Source organism: Microcebus murinus, chromosome 10, assembly GCF_040939455.1.
Source record: "Microcebus murinus isolate Inina chromosome 10, M.murinus_Inina_mat1.0, whole genome shotgun sequence".
Classification (NCBI taxonomy): domain Eukaryota; kingdom Metazoa; phylum Chordata; class Mammalia; order Primates; family Cheirogaleidae; genus Microcebus; species Microcebus murinus.
The window spans coordinates 102,121,555-102,138,494 of NC_134113.1; the positions used below are offsets into that span (position 1 = coordinate 102,121,555).

Genomic DNA, 16,940 nt, shown 5'->3' on the forward strand with positions numbered 1-16,940 from the left:
GTTTGGTCCCGGAAATTAGTGACTGGTTAGCCACATCTGTCAGGGCTGGGGATGGGGTAGGCGTGCCAAGGCCCACAGCCACACGGTGCTGGCCCTGCTGGGAGAAAACCAGTCTTGCCGCGGTTCCGTGGCGTTCACACAGTGTGGAAGTTTGTTGGGCCCAGGACCAGTGGGCAACAGGCTGTGGAGTCTGTTCCATCATGACTTTACAGTGGCAGACCTGAGTCTGCGTGGTTTGGGGCGACAGAGGAGGAGGAGGCGGGTGCGGCCCTGTCTGCGGGTGGCCACGCCCTGGAGTGGACGCCCCGCCGGGAATCGGGCCACACCAGCTCGTCTCGCTCTGGGCAGCGGCTGCCTCGGCGTCAGGGCAGCTCGGCCTCACTGCTGCTGCTGCCTGTTTTCTGGGGTCTACTCCATGGCCGGGCCCCTGTGGTGACCGCCGCCCCCACCCTCTGTCCCGACTGCCCACCTTCAACACTCTTTCCAGGGGCTGTGCCTGTGGCAACCGTTTATCATGGATTTTCTATGAGAAAACCAAGTTTTGTTTCCTCAACAAAGGTGGTTTCTAAATCAATTTCTACCGTCTATTAAGATTTTTTTTCATGTAAGTAAATTCCTGTATCAGGAAACAGTCTTTTGGCAGATCATCCTGGCCTCTGCCTCAAGAAGATGTGGTCATTCCACACTGTAGTGGTGGCCTCTGAACTGCTCACCTGCGCTTAGCCCTGACCTTGACCTTGCTCAGTTTTCCCCTTGCAGAGGTCTTCCTTGAATGTTCACTGCAGAACAGGCTCTCCCCAGCATGCCTGGTGTGTTGCAGCCTCTACATGAACATAGTTGGTCCATTGCTTGCTCATTTCTGATGGCCCCTTTAAACCTGCAGGCAGAAACTGGCCTTGTCCCATGCACAGCTCCGTGCTCAGCACCTAGAGGAGGGACTGGTGCCCCACAGATGCTCACAGGCTTGTTGATTTTCCTGGTTTCTAGAACAGGCATTGCTCTCAGCCCGAGACCAGTAAACCCTGGACCCTCACTGGAAACATTCTAAGTCAGAGACTGATGAGTTTGAGCTTCCCCCATCTGCCAAGGGTCATTGCAAGGTGACATGCACTGTCCCTACCTCTCCATCCCGATGGCAGATGGCACCAGAGGGGCCCAGGCTACCTTCCTCTCTCACTGGAGCAAGGGACACTCCTCCCAGATGGCCATGGGGCAAGGAAGACTTGGAGAATGGTGCCGCCACCCCACCTCCAACCTCCTGGCTGCAGGCCCTCTCTCAGGCCTGGGTGGAGCTGGTCCCTAAGGATGCTCTCAAGGGGTCAAGCCTCAGCTTCCTGGGCCAGAGAATTCCCAGGTTGGGATAGGTCACAGTTGGCCTGTGCCTCCTGGAATTTCCCATTTCCTGGGAAGAGGGTGAAGTCATGTTCCCTTTCACATTAGCAGGGGACAAAGGAACTCAGCCCAGGGAAGGAGCTGTCTGGATTTCTGGACGTCCAGAGTTCTAATCACCAGGAGCACTGGGTGTCCCGGGAGCAGCAGTCTTGGCCAGCTTGGTCCTTCCCCCTCCTCCCAGGATGTGGCGCCTCTGATGCCCTGTGCTGCTGGAAGGCTCTCTCCTCTCTCTCCTGCCAGGATAAACTGCTCTATCTCAAGGCCTGCCCAGGAGTGAGCTGGGTGTCACATCTGGCTGTGGACACTTGCCCTAGCCCTCCTGGCTTGTGCCAGTCCTCATTCCACCTTCCCTCTGGACGTAAGGCCCTTGGGTGTTGTGTATCCCTTGCAGAATCCTGGCCTCCCTTCCAGCTCCCAGCAGGGGACCTGGCACACTGCAGGGCGCAGGGAGTGCTTGCCACAGTGCTCTCTGCAGCTCTGTGCACTGCCCTGGCCCTTTCCCTGAGCCGAGGCCCCTTCCTTTCAGGGAGAGTACACCAGACAAGAAGAGAAAACCACCTGGGACAGCCTCCCCACCCCCAACACACCCATGCTTCCCACTGCAGGAACACGGGGCCAGAGGCGGCCGGGACTCCCAGGCTCACCCCCTGCATGCACAGTGGCTGTGGGTGCCTCCTCCCTCCAAAGCGGCCTGTGGTCTCCGCTGCAACCTGCTCTTGCAACCACTAAGAGCCGTGTGTGTGTGTGTGCGCGTGCGTGCATGTGTGTTGGTGTGGGGGTCAGGCCTGTGCACACACCATTTCCTGGCCCTGCTCCCAGCCCTGCCCTGGCCCCATCAGACAGCTTCCCCTCCCACACCCAAGCCCTCTGCGAGACGAGACGCGCGCAGGCGTGCAGGTCCCGGTGGAGGCTGCTGCTGTGGCCGAGCCACCCCAGCTGCCCCTGGCCTTGCTCAGCAGCCTCGAGGGTGGAGGCCTCTGGTGTCCTCCTGCCTCAGGCCCTCCCTGATTAGAGGCTCTGACTTAAGGGGGGCCCTCCCTCTGGGGAACAAAAGAAACTGAACCAATACAGTTTGCTCAAGTGACATATTTCAATATAATCTCTAAAACTCTATGAATCAAACAGATAAAATACCTCTGGGATATTTTGTTACAAAATATTTGCCATTTGGGTTAGTTGTTGGGTGCAGCCACCCTGCTTTTCCCTGGAGAGGTTTCTCTCCAAGGAGGTGAAGGGGTGCATGGGGCGGGTGCAGCAGGAAGGCATGTACAGCTGCGCACAGGGTCGGAGACATGGGCAGCTGCCAGGCAGCCTGGCGGCACAGACACCTGGCAGGCCACGGGAGAACAGCCGGGGCGGGGTGCAGGGCCCAGGCCCGATGGACGTGGGTGGGATCACAGTGCCCTTGGAGAAAGGCAGGCAGGCAGGGGGCTTCCAAGACACGCGCGGGCAGGGCCTTGCTTGGGGTCTGGGGAAGCCAGTTGCATCCACCACTCTGGAGTCTGGAGTTGCAGCCACATGGATAAAATTGGAAGAGGGCCCAGGTCCCTAAAGGCAGGCCCAGAAAGTCGGTGGTGTGGGCCATCTTGCGGTGGCTGGGTCAGGGGCTCAGTCAGCACTCCACTGCCCCTTGGGCTTGGGAGGGCAGAGCCTTCCCACCCGCCCTGTGACAGGGAGCAGGGGCTCTCCCAGGGGTCTGAGGGCCAGGCTCTGGGAGGGGCATGGAGCCAGGTCCCCACCTTAGCTGGCAGACTGATCAGGCAGGGGCATTGCAGAGGCTGGGCACCTGCTTCCCCTGACAGCAAGAAAGGCCAGCTGTGTCCTGGTCTGGCCCTCAGGGACTAAAAGCCCCTCCCAGCTCAGGCCTGGCTCCACGGGCTGCTGACCCAGACTGGTCTGCTTCCTGCAACAGGACTCCCTGTGCTGTGAGCAGATGGGCAGCCACCACCCCACCCTGAGGAATGGGTGCTGAGGGCCCGGCAGTCCAGGTGCCAGCCCTAAGGCCTCTGCTTGTCCCAGTCTGGAAAGTGGGAGGGAGGGCCCAGGGCTGCTGTGCCCCCGTCCGCGAGCAGGAGGGCACTTTGTAAGCTGGAAGTGCCACATGAGCAGGTGGCAGGGGTCCTGCCTGGTGGGACAGGGCTGGCTGGACAGTGCCCCTCCCTCATGGCCCAGGCACCCCGGCCCACACCCCATAAATATAGTTACCCACATGCATAGCTCATGTTCTCCCAAAGCTCATACTCCTGCTTCCTGCTCATAACCTTCTATTTTCAGCTCCCCTCATTCAAGATTCATCCCTTCCATCCTCACAACCACACTTCCTCCCAGTCCCTGGCACCTCCTGCCTGGGCCTCCACTTTGGGGCCATCCCTGCCCTGGCCATGGGCACCAGGGAGTCTGAGTCTGTGCACTCCATCTGTGGGCCGCTCCGTTCCAACAGGCTCTGGCTGGACCATTTCTGTTACAGAGAAGACACAGAGGGGCCAGGGTGACAAGGACAGGCAGGGCAGACGGGCTGGGGAGCCACAAGGGTGATGGCAAACTGGCTGCAAGTTGCGGAGACCAGCTGACAAAGATGCCAGAAATAGACTCACTGGGTGACATCACAGTGACGTCCGGTGACCACACACACACACACACACACACACACACACACACACTGGAAACTGGGTCACCTGTACCCTCCTAGAGCGGGGAATGACCCATGCGTCCTCCTGGCCCAGGTCCTGCAGGCTCATGGAGACCTGGCCAATGCTCCCTCCGTCTCTCAGGAGGCTCTAGCAATAGGTGCAGTGGGAGGGGCCTGCACGAAGGACAGCAGTGAGCTGCTGGCTCAGGACTGGAGTCTGGTCCCGCAGGACAGAAAGGGCCTGAGGGCGGGCTGCCTCTCTCCTGGCTGGGGAGGGACCCTGCCCTAGGCCTGGGCTCTGTGGGGCCACCTATAGCTAGCTGCCCCTGCCTGCTCGGCCCTGGGAGGTCAGCAAGGCCTGCTTGGCTCTCCTTTGCAATTGTAAGGGTCCAGGGGCTCTTTCAGTTATCCCTGCTGAGGAGGGGGTGTCTGGCACCTTCCGGGGGGGGGGGAAGCATTAAAGGCTGAGGGTCACAGGGGAAACTCAAGTGCCTCTGGAGCCCCTGTTTCTCTCACCCCCTCTGCACCCAAGTCCCTCCTGCTGGCCACAGATGTCTTGCAAGAGGGAGCCCTGCCTCTGGCCAGAGACCCATCTCTGCTGGGCAAATCACTGCCCCATCTCCCTGTTTCTGCTTCCACAATCAAAGAAATTAACCTAGTTCTTCTCTGTGTTTATGTGTATGTGCCCGGTGCACTTGGCATTGCTGGGTGTTGTTCGGGGCTCGGGAACTAAGAAATTCTTTAAAAAGGTGCATTTTGCAGATGTAAGACCCTGTTATTGCTCGGCCCTGTTGACCTGGTCCAGAGAGAGCTGAGTGTGCTCCCTTCCCTCCTCCATTTCCTGAAGCGTTCCTGGGGCCTGGGCAGCCCTTGAGAAAGCAGAAGGCCCTGGGAGGAGGGCGAAGGACAGCCCACGGCCTGGAGACCAGGGAGCAGCCTCCGACACTGCTGGGCTTGGGGGTACGGGGGCAGCAGAGAAACCCCCGGGGAGCCCGAGATAGCCCTCCTCCACTCAGTGTGGCGCAGATGCACCATCCTGGGCTGTGAGCTGCTGCCTCTTGCTCCCGCCCTGGCCTGAGGCCTCTGGGCACCAACAGGCTCAAAGCTGCAAGTTCAGCTCTGGCTTCTTCGGGCCACGGCCCCATGTGGGAGAGTGGCGGCCAGAGGAAGAGGCACCTGCCTGGTCTGGCTGTGCAGGGCCCAAGAGAGTGAGGTGGCGTCTGCAGACTGGGGAGGGGTGCTCGACTGAGGTGGCGGGACGGTGGGACAAGGCAAACCCAGGTGCCAGGGAGGGGGTTCTCTTTCCCAAATGATGGCAATCAGTGGCCAGGAATGCACCGTGCCAGGGTGTGGAGCAGCAGGGCAGCAGGCCCCGAGGCAGCAGGGTTGGGGCAGAGTCTACACCAGGCTCCTGGAGCCACTGGAGTAGCGGCGCCGGTGCAGCAGGGGTCCTGGGGGGCAGAACTGGTGAGGGTGGTTGTAGGGCGGCGGCGGTGGGGGCAGTGGAGGCTGGTGGACAGCCTTGACCGGGGAGCCCAGGCCGCCCCCGGGTGTGGAGCCGCAGGAGTCAGAGGAGGAAGAGGTGTAGCAGGAGAGAGCCTGGCTCAGCAGGGGTTCCATGCGGGCCAGGCAGGGCTTGTCCAGGACAATGACCTTGACAATTTGCTGGCACTGCACCAGGGTGCCCGGGGGTGTGGGCGGCGGCAGCGGTGGGGGATGCTCTCTCAAGGGGCTAGGCTGCAGGTCTGGCAATGGCGCTCCGCTCTCGGCCCCCAGCCCGGGGTTGTGCTGGGACGTTTGAAGCCTGTTGTGAATTGACACCTAGTTTAGAAACAGCCAGAGAAGCATGAAATGTTACAAGACTAATTCCCAGCTCCTAGGAGGGCTACCCTGAGCCTCCCTTGGCCTCCCTCCCGCTCTCTGCCTTGCTTGGACCTCTGCCCATCTCTCCACCCAGAGGAACCTGGGATCTGACCCTGGCTCTCCTCAGGAGGGAGCGTGAGCAGAGACACTGCCGTGGTCTGCCACTGACCATGCGCAGTGTCGTCCTCAGGCCTCAGTCTTCCCCTCTGTGAGGTGGCTCTGCCGGTGCCTCTGGGCCACACAGACTCTCCCCACCTCTTTCCCACCAACCTCAGAGCTTGCAACGCAGGACGAATGGTCTCAAGCCCTCCCTGCCTCCCTGGAGCGTGTGCAGCCCAGGAGGGCAAGGCGCAGGGACGGAGTCCAGCACGTGTGGGCCATGCAAGCCCTCACTTTGTTAAAGAAGAGCCTCCTCGTCGCTATTGACATCATGAAAGCGCCCAACCCCCAGAATGCCAAGGGCCCCTGGGGGGCGATCTGCACCTCCCCCATCCCCTGGACTCCCCGAGGTGATGGCCTGCAGTCGCGGGCAGCCCAGACAGCCAGGGCAGGTCAGGGCCCCGGACCTTGGGCAGATTTGCCCAGGTGCTGGAAGTAGCCCCCCTAGAAGGGCTCTAATCTTTGCCCCCTGGCTGGGGCAGAGGAGGTGGCCCGGACACACTCGAGAGCCTCCTCCTTTAGACCCTGGAGGTCATTGTCAACCTGCCTAGCAGGGGAGGTGGGGGAGAAGGGCAGAGGGAGGCCAGAGGACTCTGGAAGTAGAAGGATTTAACTCCACCCCAAGCTCCCCAGGCTGTAGACAGGACACACCACAACCTCCTCCCAACACCTGGGCCCTTCTGGGGGTGACTGAGACTCTGCCCGTCTTTGGGGATGCTTCCTACTGGGCCACCGTCTGTCCTTGGGCACCACCAGCAAGGGCTGGCTGCTCAGAGCACAGAGGGGAAACCAAGGCTGGAAGGGGGTGCCTTATCCCAAGCTTTGACCAGGCCGGCCCGGCCCCAAATGATCCTGAATCCCTAATCCCATTTGGCAGCTAAAGGAGCAATTTCAGAGACCCCTTCCTGGCTCTGTGCACACCCAGGGCCTGCTTTCCTTCCAAGGCTCCCAGGCCCTTGTCTGTCCCTCAATATTCACAAGCCCCTGCCCCCACGCTCGGCATGTTGCAGGCTTTATTTTCCAGCCCTGAGACCCCCTGAACAGACGAAGGAGCCCCTGAGCCCCTTGCTGCCCTGCCAAGACACATGGCGGGCAGAGAGTGTGGCCGGGGCCACCCTCTTCTCCGGGAGCCCTGGTGGTCCTCACTGGGGCAGGAGGCCTCTGTCACCACCACTGCTGGAGGCACGGCCCCTTCCTCACCTGCTCATGTGAGGAATTGCCCCCCAGGAGAAAGGTGGCCTGAGACGCCAGGGCAGGCTGTGCCCTGCCTCCCTCCCTGGGCTTCACAGCTGCCCTGTGCAGACCCCTGAGCCTTCCTTCTCCTCCTCCCTGCGGCTCCACTGCAGCCACAGCTCTGGGCGGCACCCGGCATCCCTTCCCTCCCATGCTCTGGGCGGCCTGCACCCCAGCCCACCCAAAGGGTCCTCGTTCTTTAATGGTCAGTAAGTGAAAAGCAGGAAGTGACAGCAAAGTGCCCTCTCATTCTGACCTCCATCTTCCTGTTCATGAAAGAAACAAAGAAGGGGGTGGGGGGAGAGGATGGAGCGTGAGCAGCGTCAGGACAGCTCAGAGAGATGGAGAAGCTCCTGCCAGAGGGCTTGCCAGGCGATGGCAGAGGGCAGGGGATGAGACAGAGAGCCGGCCTGCCCTCTGTGCAGGAGAGCAGAGGCCGGCAAGGGCCTGGAGATAGCTGAGGTGGCAGCCTTGCAGATAGCCAGAGTCCTGGGGCAGGAGGGACGCGGTCCCTGGCAGCTCAGGCTGAGGCAGGGCAGGCTGGCAGGGCAGCGGGCTGGGTGCTGGCTCGTCTGCAAGGCTGGAGGACGGGCAGCCGCAGAGGATGGGTGGGCGATGGAATACCCACCCTGGGGGCTTGGCAGCTGCTGGGGCAGGAAGCTCCTCCGAGTAAGGTGCCTCCTCCAGACACAGGCATGTGGGGTGGGGGCCGTGGGATGGAGAGGAGGAACTGAGCTCCCTGGGGTGTCCTGCTGCTTCCTAGAGCTTAATCAGACTGGGGGGCTCTTCCTTCAGACACCTAAGTGGGGGCCCCTCCAGCTTGAAGTGGTTGAAGTGTGATGGGAAAGGAGGTGTCTGCATGAGCAGCTGGTGGTCCCCGAGGCTTGGAGGAAAGCTGTTGGGGTGGGGCTCACTGGGGTGCGGGGGCGGGGTAGGAGTGGGGGGGAACGGGAAGGCTGAGGCCTCTGCATGTTCCTCCCACAGGTGGCACTTTCTTTGGGAGCTTGGCAGGGGCCAGCAGCTGCTGCTCCCCTGTGCCCTGGGCGCCCCTCCCCCCCGGCTGGAGGGTCCTCACATTTGTCACCCCAAGAACCCCTAAGACAGCCCCACCTTCTCTGCCTCACTGTCTCCTTCACACATCCCTGGCCTGTGGCCAGCTTTCCAGAGGGACCAGCTATAGGGGACAGCTCCCTCCACCCGCCCCCACCCTGGAATCTCCAGCCTCCACAGTCCGGGAGGGCAGGGTCTGGCCCACAGTGATCACTTGGGGCCTGGACTCGGGGCAACTCTCTGGAGGGAGCCCTGGCTCCCCATGGAGGGCGGGGGAGGAATGCTGGCTTCCTGGGTACAGTGAGTACTGGGGGCTCCGGGACGGGGAGAAAGTGCTCGTGGCTTAATTAGGCGTTGGAACGTGGCATTACCCATGCTAGCAGTAACTTTTAATTGTATCTCTTGAAATTGGTAAAATGGTGAGTCGGGCTGGGGAGGCATTGATTAATACCTGAGAAGAGAAACAACAGAGACGGTGAGAAGAAGGACAAGTCGGGCAAGGAACCACTCACCTGGGCGACCAGGCCTCCACTTACCTCCACCGCGCTCTCCGCCGGCTGCTCCCCGAGTGCGGCTCCCCTCTTGGCTTTGAACACAAAGAGCACAGGGCTGTTCTCCACCCGCCTTGACACAAACCCTCCCCCAGGGACCCCTGCAGTTAGAGGAGCAGGCATGAGACCCAGACAAAGCCCTGGGCCTAGAAGGCGGGCCCAGTTCTGCCACTTTGGTGTGTGACCCTGGGCAAGATGCTACATCTCTCTGGGCCTCCACAGAGCAGATGGTCTCTGCTACTCTTTCTGATGTTGGCATTGTCAAATCTAATTCACCCACAGTCAAAGCCTCCCCGATGTGGGCTGCGACAGTTGGCACATCCGTGGCACTATGTTGGGCTGCCTCCTTCCCTGCAGGCTCCTTGAGTGGGGGCCATTCCGTGTTCCCACCCTGAGACCCAGCTTTGTGGGGAGGACGCAATGGGCCAGGCCTGCACAGCGCTCGCCACAGTACTGGCACCATGACAGCCTGCAGTGGCCCTGTAATCACCGCTAGGCCTTCTGGCTGGCCTGGCATAGCCACAGGGACCCTGTGGACCCCCAAGGACAGTTCCACGATGCTCTTTGGCTGAGTCACCCCTGGCTTCCACCCCCACTCTGGCAGGGGCCCCTCCGACTTCCCAACCCCCCAGGGGGTGCCAGGAATGAGAAATGCCTCCCTGGGGACATGCACCCGGCCTGGCCAGGCTGCAGCTTCTGAAAGAGTGGCGAGGGGCTGTGGGTGCACGGGGGGGGGGGGCAGGGCATAAGTGGCCCTGAGGACTGGCTCTGGGGTTTAGACAGCTGTGAAAACGAGCGTGGCCCCGTCCCGTGGCTGTACAGAAACGAGGGCTGGCTGAAAGCAGGTGCAGAGATGCGGACGCACAGCGGCAGGCCAGACCCACATGCAGAGGATTCCATGACAGTGAGAACCTCCTCCTAGCAAAAAGAGTCCCTGTCCTGCTTGGACAATGAACCACATGTCTTCGCTGGCATGGTGGGTCCCTGTCCCAAGTCAGGCGTGAGGGCCAAGCACAGAGGGCTGTGGCCATGGAGCCACTGGAGCTCCTCAGCTCAGACGGGGTCTTGCTGGCCCTGGCCACGGGCCCTGTGAGGGCAGCAGGCTCTTGGGAAGCTCTGGGCATGACAGGAAACCACCACCAGGCAGGCAGCAGGCCTGGGGGTTTGCTTTCTCATGCCTTGTCTCCTTCTCTTTATTTGGGGCTGGGGGAGGGAGGCAATCCTTCCTGTGACCCTTCAGGGGAGTAAGGTTCAGGGCAGGAGGTAGAAGGGAGGGAACATCAGGGACAGGAGGAAGCAGGGCTAGAGAACAGAGTCTGAAGGAGATACGGAGTCTGAAGCTGACTTGATTCGGCTGAGTTTGAGTTTGGATGTCTGGATTTTGGACTGGGCTGACCTGGCCTGGGATTAGAGAGTGCTTCTAGCTCGTTAGCAAAAGGGCTGTATGGGGCAGGGACGGATTTCCAGACTTTTCTGGCCACTCTGCCTTCTTACTAGGCTCCTGGCTGGGGAGTTTTTCTCATGGGGTTTCTCTTGACCACGCTCTGATGCCCTAGTGAACTAGCAGTGTCAGAGGGCCTGGCCGCAGGGAGGGGCCAGACGGCAGGACTTATTTGACACAGACGTGGCAGCTCTGGTGCAGTTTGCAAAACGGACAAATTTCTCTCGCACGTGCGCCCTCAAGTCCAGGACCACAGCGCAGGAGAATAAAGAGCGCGCGGCTGGCACTGCTCGGCAGAGAGCAAGGCCGCAGCAACCGCGCCTCTCCCACCACAGCCCCAGCCCAGGGCCAGGTGGCTCCGAGGTGCAGGCCCCGGGGCGGCGCCCACGCTCACCTGTAGGTGATCCTTGCTTTGACTGTGGGTCCGCCTGGGCTCCGGGCTTGAAGGACAGCGTCCTTGTTCCCTGCTGTTTCTCCAGCTCCCCTAAGGGGTGGAGAAACCTATGAACGAGAGAAGCCCTAACCCCGGCCACACGCAGGTGAGAGAAGAAACGAGGAGAGAGCAGAAAGGCGAGAAAGGGGGAGGGCAGGTCCTCCCATTTATGCTGCGAAACAGGGACTGGGGCTGGTGCCACAGCCGAACAGCAAGTTGGATGCCCCTAGAGCTGTGGTCTGTTCATCTGTGTGTGGGGCTGGGGAGACCTGCTCAAATGTCAGAGAGGCAGCAGGAGAGGCAGGTACGGGGGAGGCTGGCTGCTTGGGTTTGAATCCTGGTTCAACACTCTCTAGCTGTGTGGCTTTAGGTAACTCCGTAACCTCTCTGGGCCTCACCTGAAGGGACAGGTGTGCCCACTTCGGGATTGCATGAAGAGGTACATGTCTAGCACTTGGAGCCAGGCCTGGCTGTGGCAGTACCCCCTGTTTAACCCTCTTGGTGTCAGAATGTCCCAGGTGGTCCTGCACTGCACCAGGCAGTCACAGCACGTCACCCGGCACATGAGAATGTTCCAGAACAACAGCTGAGGTGGCTTCTCTGGACATCCAGTCAAGCCCTTGAAAAGAGTCTGTTAAACAACTGAACTCAAATGAGCCAACAGCCTGGGAAAGGGAGTTTACGTGCACCTCTCCCCACCGAGCGGTTGCCAGAGCCTCACGCCTTTTCTGTGCAGTTCTGTTTAACCGTGAGTCCTAGCTTCCGTCACAAAGCCCTTGGCACGACAGACCTCAGTGACAGCTGGTGATGGCCACCCACCCTGCACCTGGCAGGACTGAGCCCGCCTCAGCTGCTGGGCCTCTGCAGGGCGCTCAGAGCTCTCCCGAGGAGGAAAGTCCATGTGCCCAAGGACCTGCCAGTGCCGCACAGCCTGTGTGGCCAGGACATCTGTCTCGGCACTAAGCTTTAATTCCTCTCTGGACTGGAAACCTCTTGCTTCTTCTCAGTGGTGCTTCAGAATTGCCAGCCACCACCCTTGGAGGTCTGACAGTCATTATTAAATCACTCCTTGGTCCTCTCTCCTCCAGGAGACATGATTCAAGTTCCTGTTATCAAAGCTACTCTCCCACATTCTGCTGTCTGTCTTTCTGGTTGTCCAGAATCCAGGGACACTGAACTGCAAACCTCCAAACCAGGACAATCTGTCCTGATTGCCTGAGTCACACCATCAATCATACCAAACATTTGTGCTGAACTGAGAGCTGTTTCTCTCCTCCAGAGGGGTCTCTTGGCTTTGGAGAAATTAGCGCTGTAATTACAAGCACGGAGACTGGGGCACCTGGGTGCAAATCTTGTTTTGTCACTGACTATGTGAACCTGGACCACTTCCTTAAGCTCGTTACCCTCAGTTTCCTCATTTGTAAAATGAGGAACTCGCGGTAAGTTGTGAGAATTAATGGGCTCAGCAATGAGCCCAGTGCCTGGCATGAAAAGGTGCTCAGTAATGGCAGCTGGGACCATTTTTCATTTTCTTTTTGTCTGACTTTTTTCCCTTCCTTGTCCCTGGACAGCCCTTCATTTGTCCTTAGCCGTCCCCTCCCTTTCTCTGCATCTGAAGACTAAGAGCCAAGCGTGGCCTTTTCCCTGCTCCCGTGGCACCCACTAGCCTGTTGGCTCACGGCCTCTGACAGCATCCACTCCTTTGCTGCTTTGGGGAGGACGCGTGTGCTGCTCCGGGCTGGGGGAGGTGCCTCTGCCGCAGTGCTGCGCCAGGTGACGTGCTGTGGCTGCCTCGCGCAGTGCAGGGCCACCTGGGACATTCTGACACCAAAAGAAGTGAAGCCATTTCAAAGTGCATCCTTGAGAATGTTCCAGAATGACAGGGAGGTGGCCTCTCTGGACATCCAGTCCAGCCCTTGAAGAGTCTGTTTGTTAAACCACTGAACTCAGAGGAGCCAACAGCCTGGGAAAGGGAGTTTACACGCACCTCTCCCCACCGAGCTGTTGCTGGAGCTGCACGCCTTGTCTGTGCAGTTCTGTTTAACTGCGATTGAGTTTGTTTTCTTAGGAAATTATAAACATAACCTCTTCTCACTCTCAGAAGTTTATGCACCTTGGAATCAGATTTAAATGCAAACGACAGTTCCTCCACCTCTGATATGCATGACCTGGACACACTACTTACCTTCTCTGAGCCTCGTCTGTGGGTGGGGACAGACACCCTCCTTGCAGCATCACTGTGGGGATTGGTGGAATATAAATAAACTGCCTAGCACATAGTAGGTGCTTCAAAAATGATGACTAAAAAGTACCACCCTGTCATATTGGTCCCCTGCTCAAATACTCCCACTGCCTTTCCTGCTGCCTAAAGGTTTATATTAATTTATAAACACTTTCCAAGTAAGTGGCCACATGAGCAAACCTGAAGTCCATTTTTAACTTTCTGTCTTACTTTCTGAATTCATTCTTATTTAATTTTCCCTTAAAATCTACCTGAAACCACTGTAATGCTTCAATAGTAAACGCTTGCAGAGGGGCATGGTTGAAGGCCATTGCTGCTCTCCTCTAACCCAGAGAACAGCTGGTGGAACCACCTGGACACATGGAGAACCCCATGCATTCTCTGACATTCCTGGATTGGAACAATCTAGACTCTAGGCATTCCTTTGAGGAACAGAAAGACAACTGCAAGATGAAGGATAGTGAGAAAACCAGCCTGGGCTCTGCCAAAAGCCAATGTTATAAGGAATAAAGTGGAGGGACGATTCTAGGTTAAATAAGATTAAAGAAGTGAAACTAACCAGATGCAACATGTGGACTTGGACTAGATCTGGGGAAAGGCGACAAGAGACAGTTTGGTGGGAAGAAAAGCCCTGAGCATGTGGACCTCATGGTCTGCATGCCAGCCCACGCCAGCTCACCTGGCATCCTGGTCAGACACAGCAGAGTTGTGTGTCTCCGTTCCAAGGTGCCCATCTGTAGCCCCAGGTGCCCAGCGAGATGTGCACACATGCGTGCCTAGCTTTCGTTGTGAGACCGTGAGAAGCTGTGCGCTCATACTGGCTCTTTGGATCGATAGCCCGGGATGGTGCGGAGGGGTCAGGGGATGGGGAGGGGCCCGAGTGGGGCAAGGGCAGGACAAGGCGGCTCCCAGGTGTCGGGGGTGTCTGTCTGCAAGCTGCCCCTGCCTCTGCTAGACCGGAGCCTACCCATGCACCCTGCCAACTGCCTGGAGCAGCCCGAGCGCCCTGCGTCCTTACACTCTATCCGGATCTGCTCCAGCTCCGTCACCTCAGCGATGGACTCCTTCAGGTCCTCCACGAACTTCTGCATCTCGTCTGAGCCCAAGGCACAGAAATGTAGCACCTGCTTCTTCTCAGAGCCCGAGAGCGGGGTCACCAGTGTGATGCCATGAGAGTAATCTGGAAGCCAGACCCCAGGCCCCGGTGGGCTGTGAGCAGCAGCAGCTGAGAGCTGGGGCCAGCCAGACAGCGGAGGAGATGGGGTCTGTGGGCACTCGCCTCCCACCCACCAGCCCTTCTCCCTCAGCTTCCCTCACCCCCCGCTGCATCTCTGGGACATCCACCCACTCTCACAGACTCACACTCATTCTCAAAGAGGTGGAACTCCACGCCCAGAAGGCCGACCGACTTGCAGAAGGTGTACGTGGAGGAGCTCTTCTTCTTCGGGCAGAGTTTGAGAATCTGGCCAAGGAAGGGAGAATGACATACACTGATGGGTGTACACACATGTAAACACACGTGTGCACATGTGGATGCAGGAACACCCAGGGAGATCTGTGAACATATGAATAAACATACACACTGACATATATGTACACACACGTAGTCTTAAATGCATGCATACACACAGATCTACATGCAAATACACACACACACACACTATTTCCAAATATGCTTCTTCACTGCATAGAAACTGCCAGTGGTTCTTCTCTCTGCATGTGGATGCTGACCCACACCCCTGCCCTGCTCTGGTGGCCTTTCCCACTGCTCACCTTGCAGCTTTCTGCACGCCTGGATCACTCTCACTACTTGGGCCTTAACTCAAATGCTACTTCCTTAGAGATACCTTCCTGACACTCTGCCTAAAAAGTAAACCCCAAACCGCCCCCTCCACCCCAGGTACTCTCTACCACCCTGTTTACTGTCTTCATAGCACCTTCTCAGCTCTGTTATCTTGTTTGTTTCCTTATTTTCTCTCTCTCTCCACTACTGAAATGAAAACTCACTCTGATAAAGTCAGCCCGCTGCCTGTCTGGCACACCTGTGCCCGGGCTCTGGGAGCACGGGAGACAGGCAGCGCCCCTGCCCTCAAGGCGTGCGCCAGGTGGAAATCAGTTGATCAGTTAGTAAAGCAGCAAAAAACAAAGTGCAGAAAGGGATATGCAAGGTAGCTTTAGAATCTCTAAGTGCTTTGAAGGAAAAGGACGCGAGTGAAAAAGAGAGAGTGAGTGGCAGCCTTCCTTGCTCGGTGGGCAGGAGGCCTCCCCGAAGAGGCCTTGGCTGTGACACACGGCTGAAGAGGCAGAGGTGACATGCAGCTCTGGAGGAGCTTTCCGAGCAGAGGCAGTGGCAAGAAAGAGGCCTGGCCGGCAGGAGGCGGCTCATGGGGCCCGAGGCGGGTGCAGGGTGGCAGGGCGGGGCCCTGGGCCCGGTGGGGTCTGGACTTTGTCACTGCACGGGGAGCAGGGTAGGCTCTGGGCAGGGTGGTCACGTGGCCTGCCATGCCTTCCCGAACGATCACTGCCGCCGCCGGGGGAGGTGGGCCTGGGGGCAGCAGGCCCGTGTTGGGCTGATGGCAGCAGCCAGGCCTGTCCCTGGCGGCAGGACTAGAATGCAGTGGGGTGGTGGTCGTTAGGCTTGGGATCGCTTTAGATGGAGTGCCTGCGTGGCTCACGGATGGGGAGGAAAAGGCAGGAAGGACACGTCTGCTCAAACCCTGCTCTGCACTGTCTCTGGCACTTAGAACAGCACCTGGCACAGTCGATGTGATGAATATCTGTTGAATGGATTCCTGCTTTCAAAGAGCAAAGGACAAGTACCCCACAGACGTGTGTGTGCACTCCTGCACACGTGCGCCACGCACCCCAGCCCTCCCAGGCCCAGGGACAGTGCCTGCCCACTCGGTCCCAGCTCTCCCAGGTGAAGTGTTGCCGTGCCCTCCCTGCCCTGGGCTTCCTGTACGTGGAGGGGCAGACGGGCTGGGGCCAGGCTCATCTCCACCTCGACTGTGTCTCTGCCTCAGGACTTGTGAAGTAGGAATTGTCGTCCCTGCCTGAGCGTCCTCACACCGCGCGGTGAAGGCGCTAGGAAAAGGGTGCATCAGCCCTACACAGGCAGCCTCTCTTGGAACCCCCAGACGCCCCTACCCTCTCGGGGTCCTGGGGGTGCTCACCACCAGCAGGTCGTTGAAGAGGAACACCTCCCGCTGATGCGCCGCCTGCTTCTGCGGCTTGCTCAGGTCCGTCACCTCGAAGAGCCGGCTGCAGCAGACCAGGCGCCGGTGGGGCACCGACAGCACCTGACCGAGGACGGCGCTCAGCTCCCCGCTGGAGGAGCCCCAGAGACCACAGCGCCCCACCCACAGCACCCGATCCCCAGGGAGAAGGGAGGGGCTCTGGTTCACTTCGGGGCCTGAACCTCCTCTCTCCTCATGCAGGACTCTTTCCCCTCCTCAGGTGTCTTGGGGAACAAGGCCACGGGAGAAGGGGTTCATTGAGCTGGAGTCAGGAGTGAATGGGAAGGACACGGCAAGAGCTCTCGGGTCGTTCAGTCCAGCCACTGTCACTGTGGCCTCCAGCTATGACACCTCCTCACTTTCCCTACTGCACGCCCAGATACAAGTGTGCAAGAGTGAGGGACTCACAGGGACACCTCACGTCTACCCCAGTGTGTAAGACAAGCCAGTCACTGGCAGGCCAGACAGGTACCAGGACCTCAGCAATCAAGGCTCTAGAGCAGAAAAGACCAGCCCCGCACGGTCTGGGTGGAGGTGCCTGGTGCGGAGCCTCAGAGGAGGTCCCCAACTCTCCCAAACTGCTTTGTCCCTGAGCCAGCAATGGAGGGAGGAGGAACCGGACACTTCTCTGCATCCTTTATATTTATGGTACAAAGTGCCTCTGCTGACACAGTATGTGGTGACCTATAGAGAACGCTCACTTTAAAATTC

General features: G+C 58.9%; 1 protein-coding gene across 8 annotated transcripts in view; it reads right to left on the bottom strand.

Annotated features, from left to right (window-relative positions):
* Nucleotides 1–2,268: 2,268 nt before the first annotated feature.
* IQSEC3 (IQ motif and Sec7 domain ArfGEF 3) overlaps nucleotides 2,269–16,940 on the bottom strand; it is a 104,304-nt gene continuing 89,632 nt past the window's right edge. Inside the window, exons 9-16 of one of the 8 annotated variants that reach the window (XM_012748357.3) lie at nucleotides 16,167–16,292; nucleotides 14,356–14,455; nucleotides 14,012–14,173; nucleotides 12,937–12,988; nucleotides 10,713–10,802; nucleotides 8,863–8,912; nucleotides 8,698–8,777; nucleotides 5,741–5,825 (exon numbers count right to left, since the gene is read on the bottom strand). In XM_012748357.3, coding sequence (XP_012603811.2) covers nucleotides 8,716–8,777; nucleotides 8,863–8,912; nucleotides 10,713–10,802; nucleotides 12,937–12,988; nucleotides 14,012–14,173; nucleotides 14,356–14,455; nucleotides 16,167–16,292 — 642 coding nt within the window. In that variant the 3' untranslated portion in view covers nucleotides 5,741–5,825; nucleotides 8,698–8,715. Of the gene's footprint in view, nucleotides 5,843–8,697; nucleotides 8,778–8,862; nucleotides 8,913–10,712; nucleotides 10,803–12,936; nucleotides 12,989–14,011; nucleotides 14,174–14,355; nucleotides 14,456–16,166; nucleotides 16,293–16,940 lie in introns of all 8 variants that reach the window. The other 7 variants (XM_012748356.3, XM_012748355.3, XM_012748354.3 and 4 more) reach the window with 7 other exon arrangements.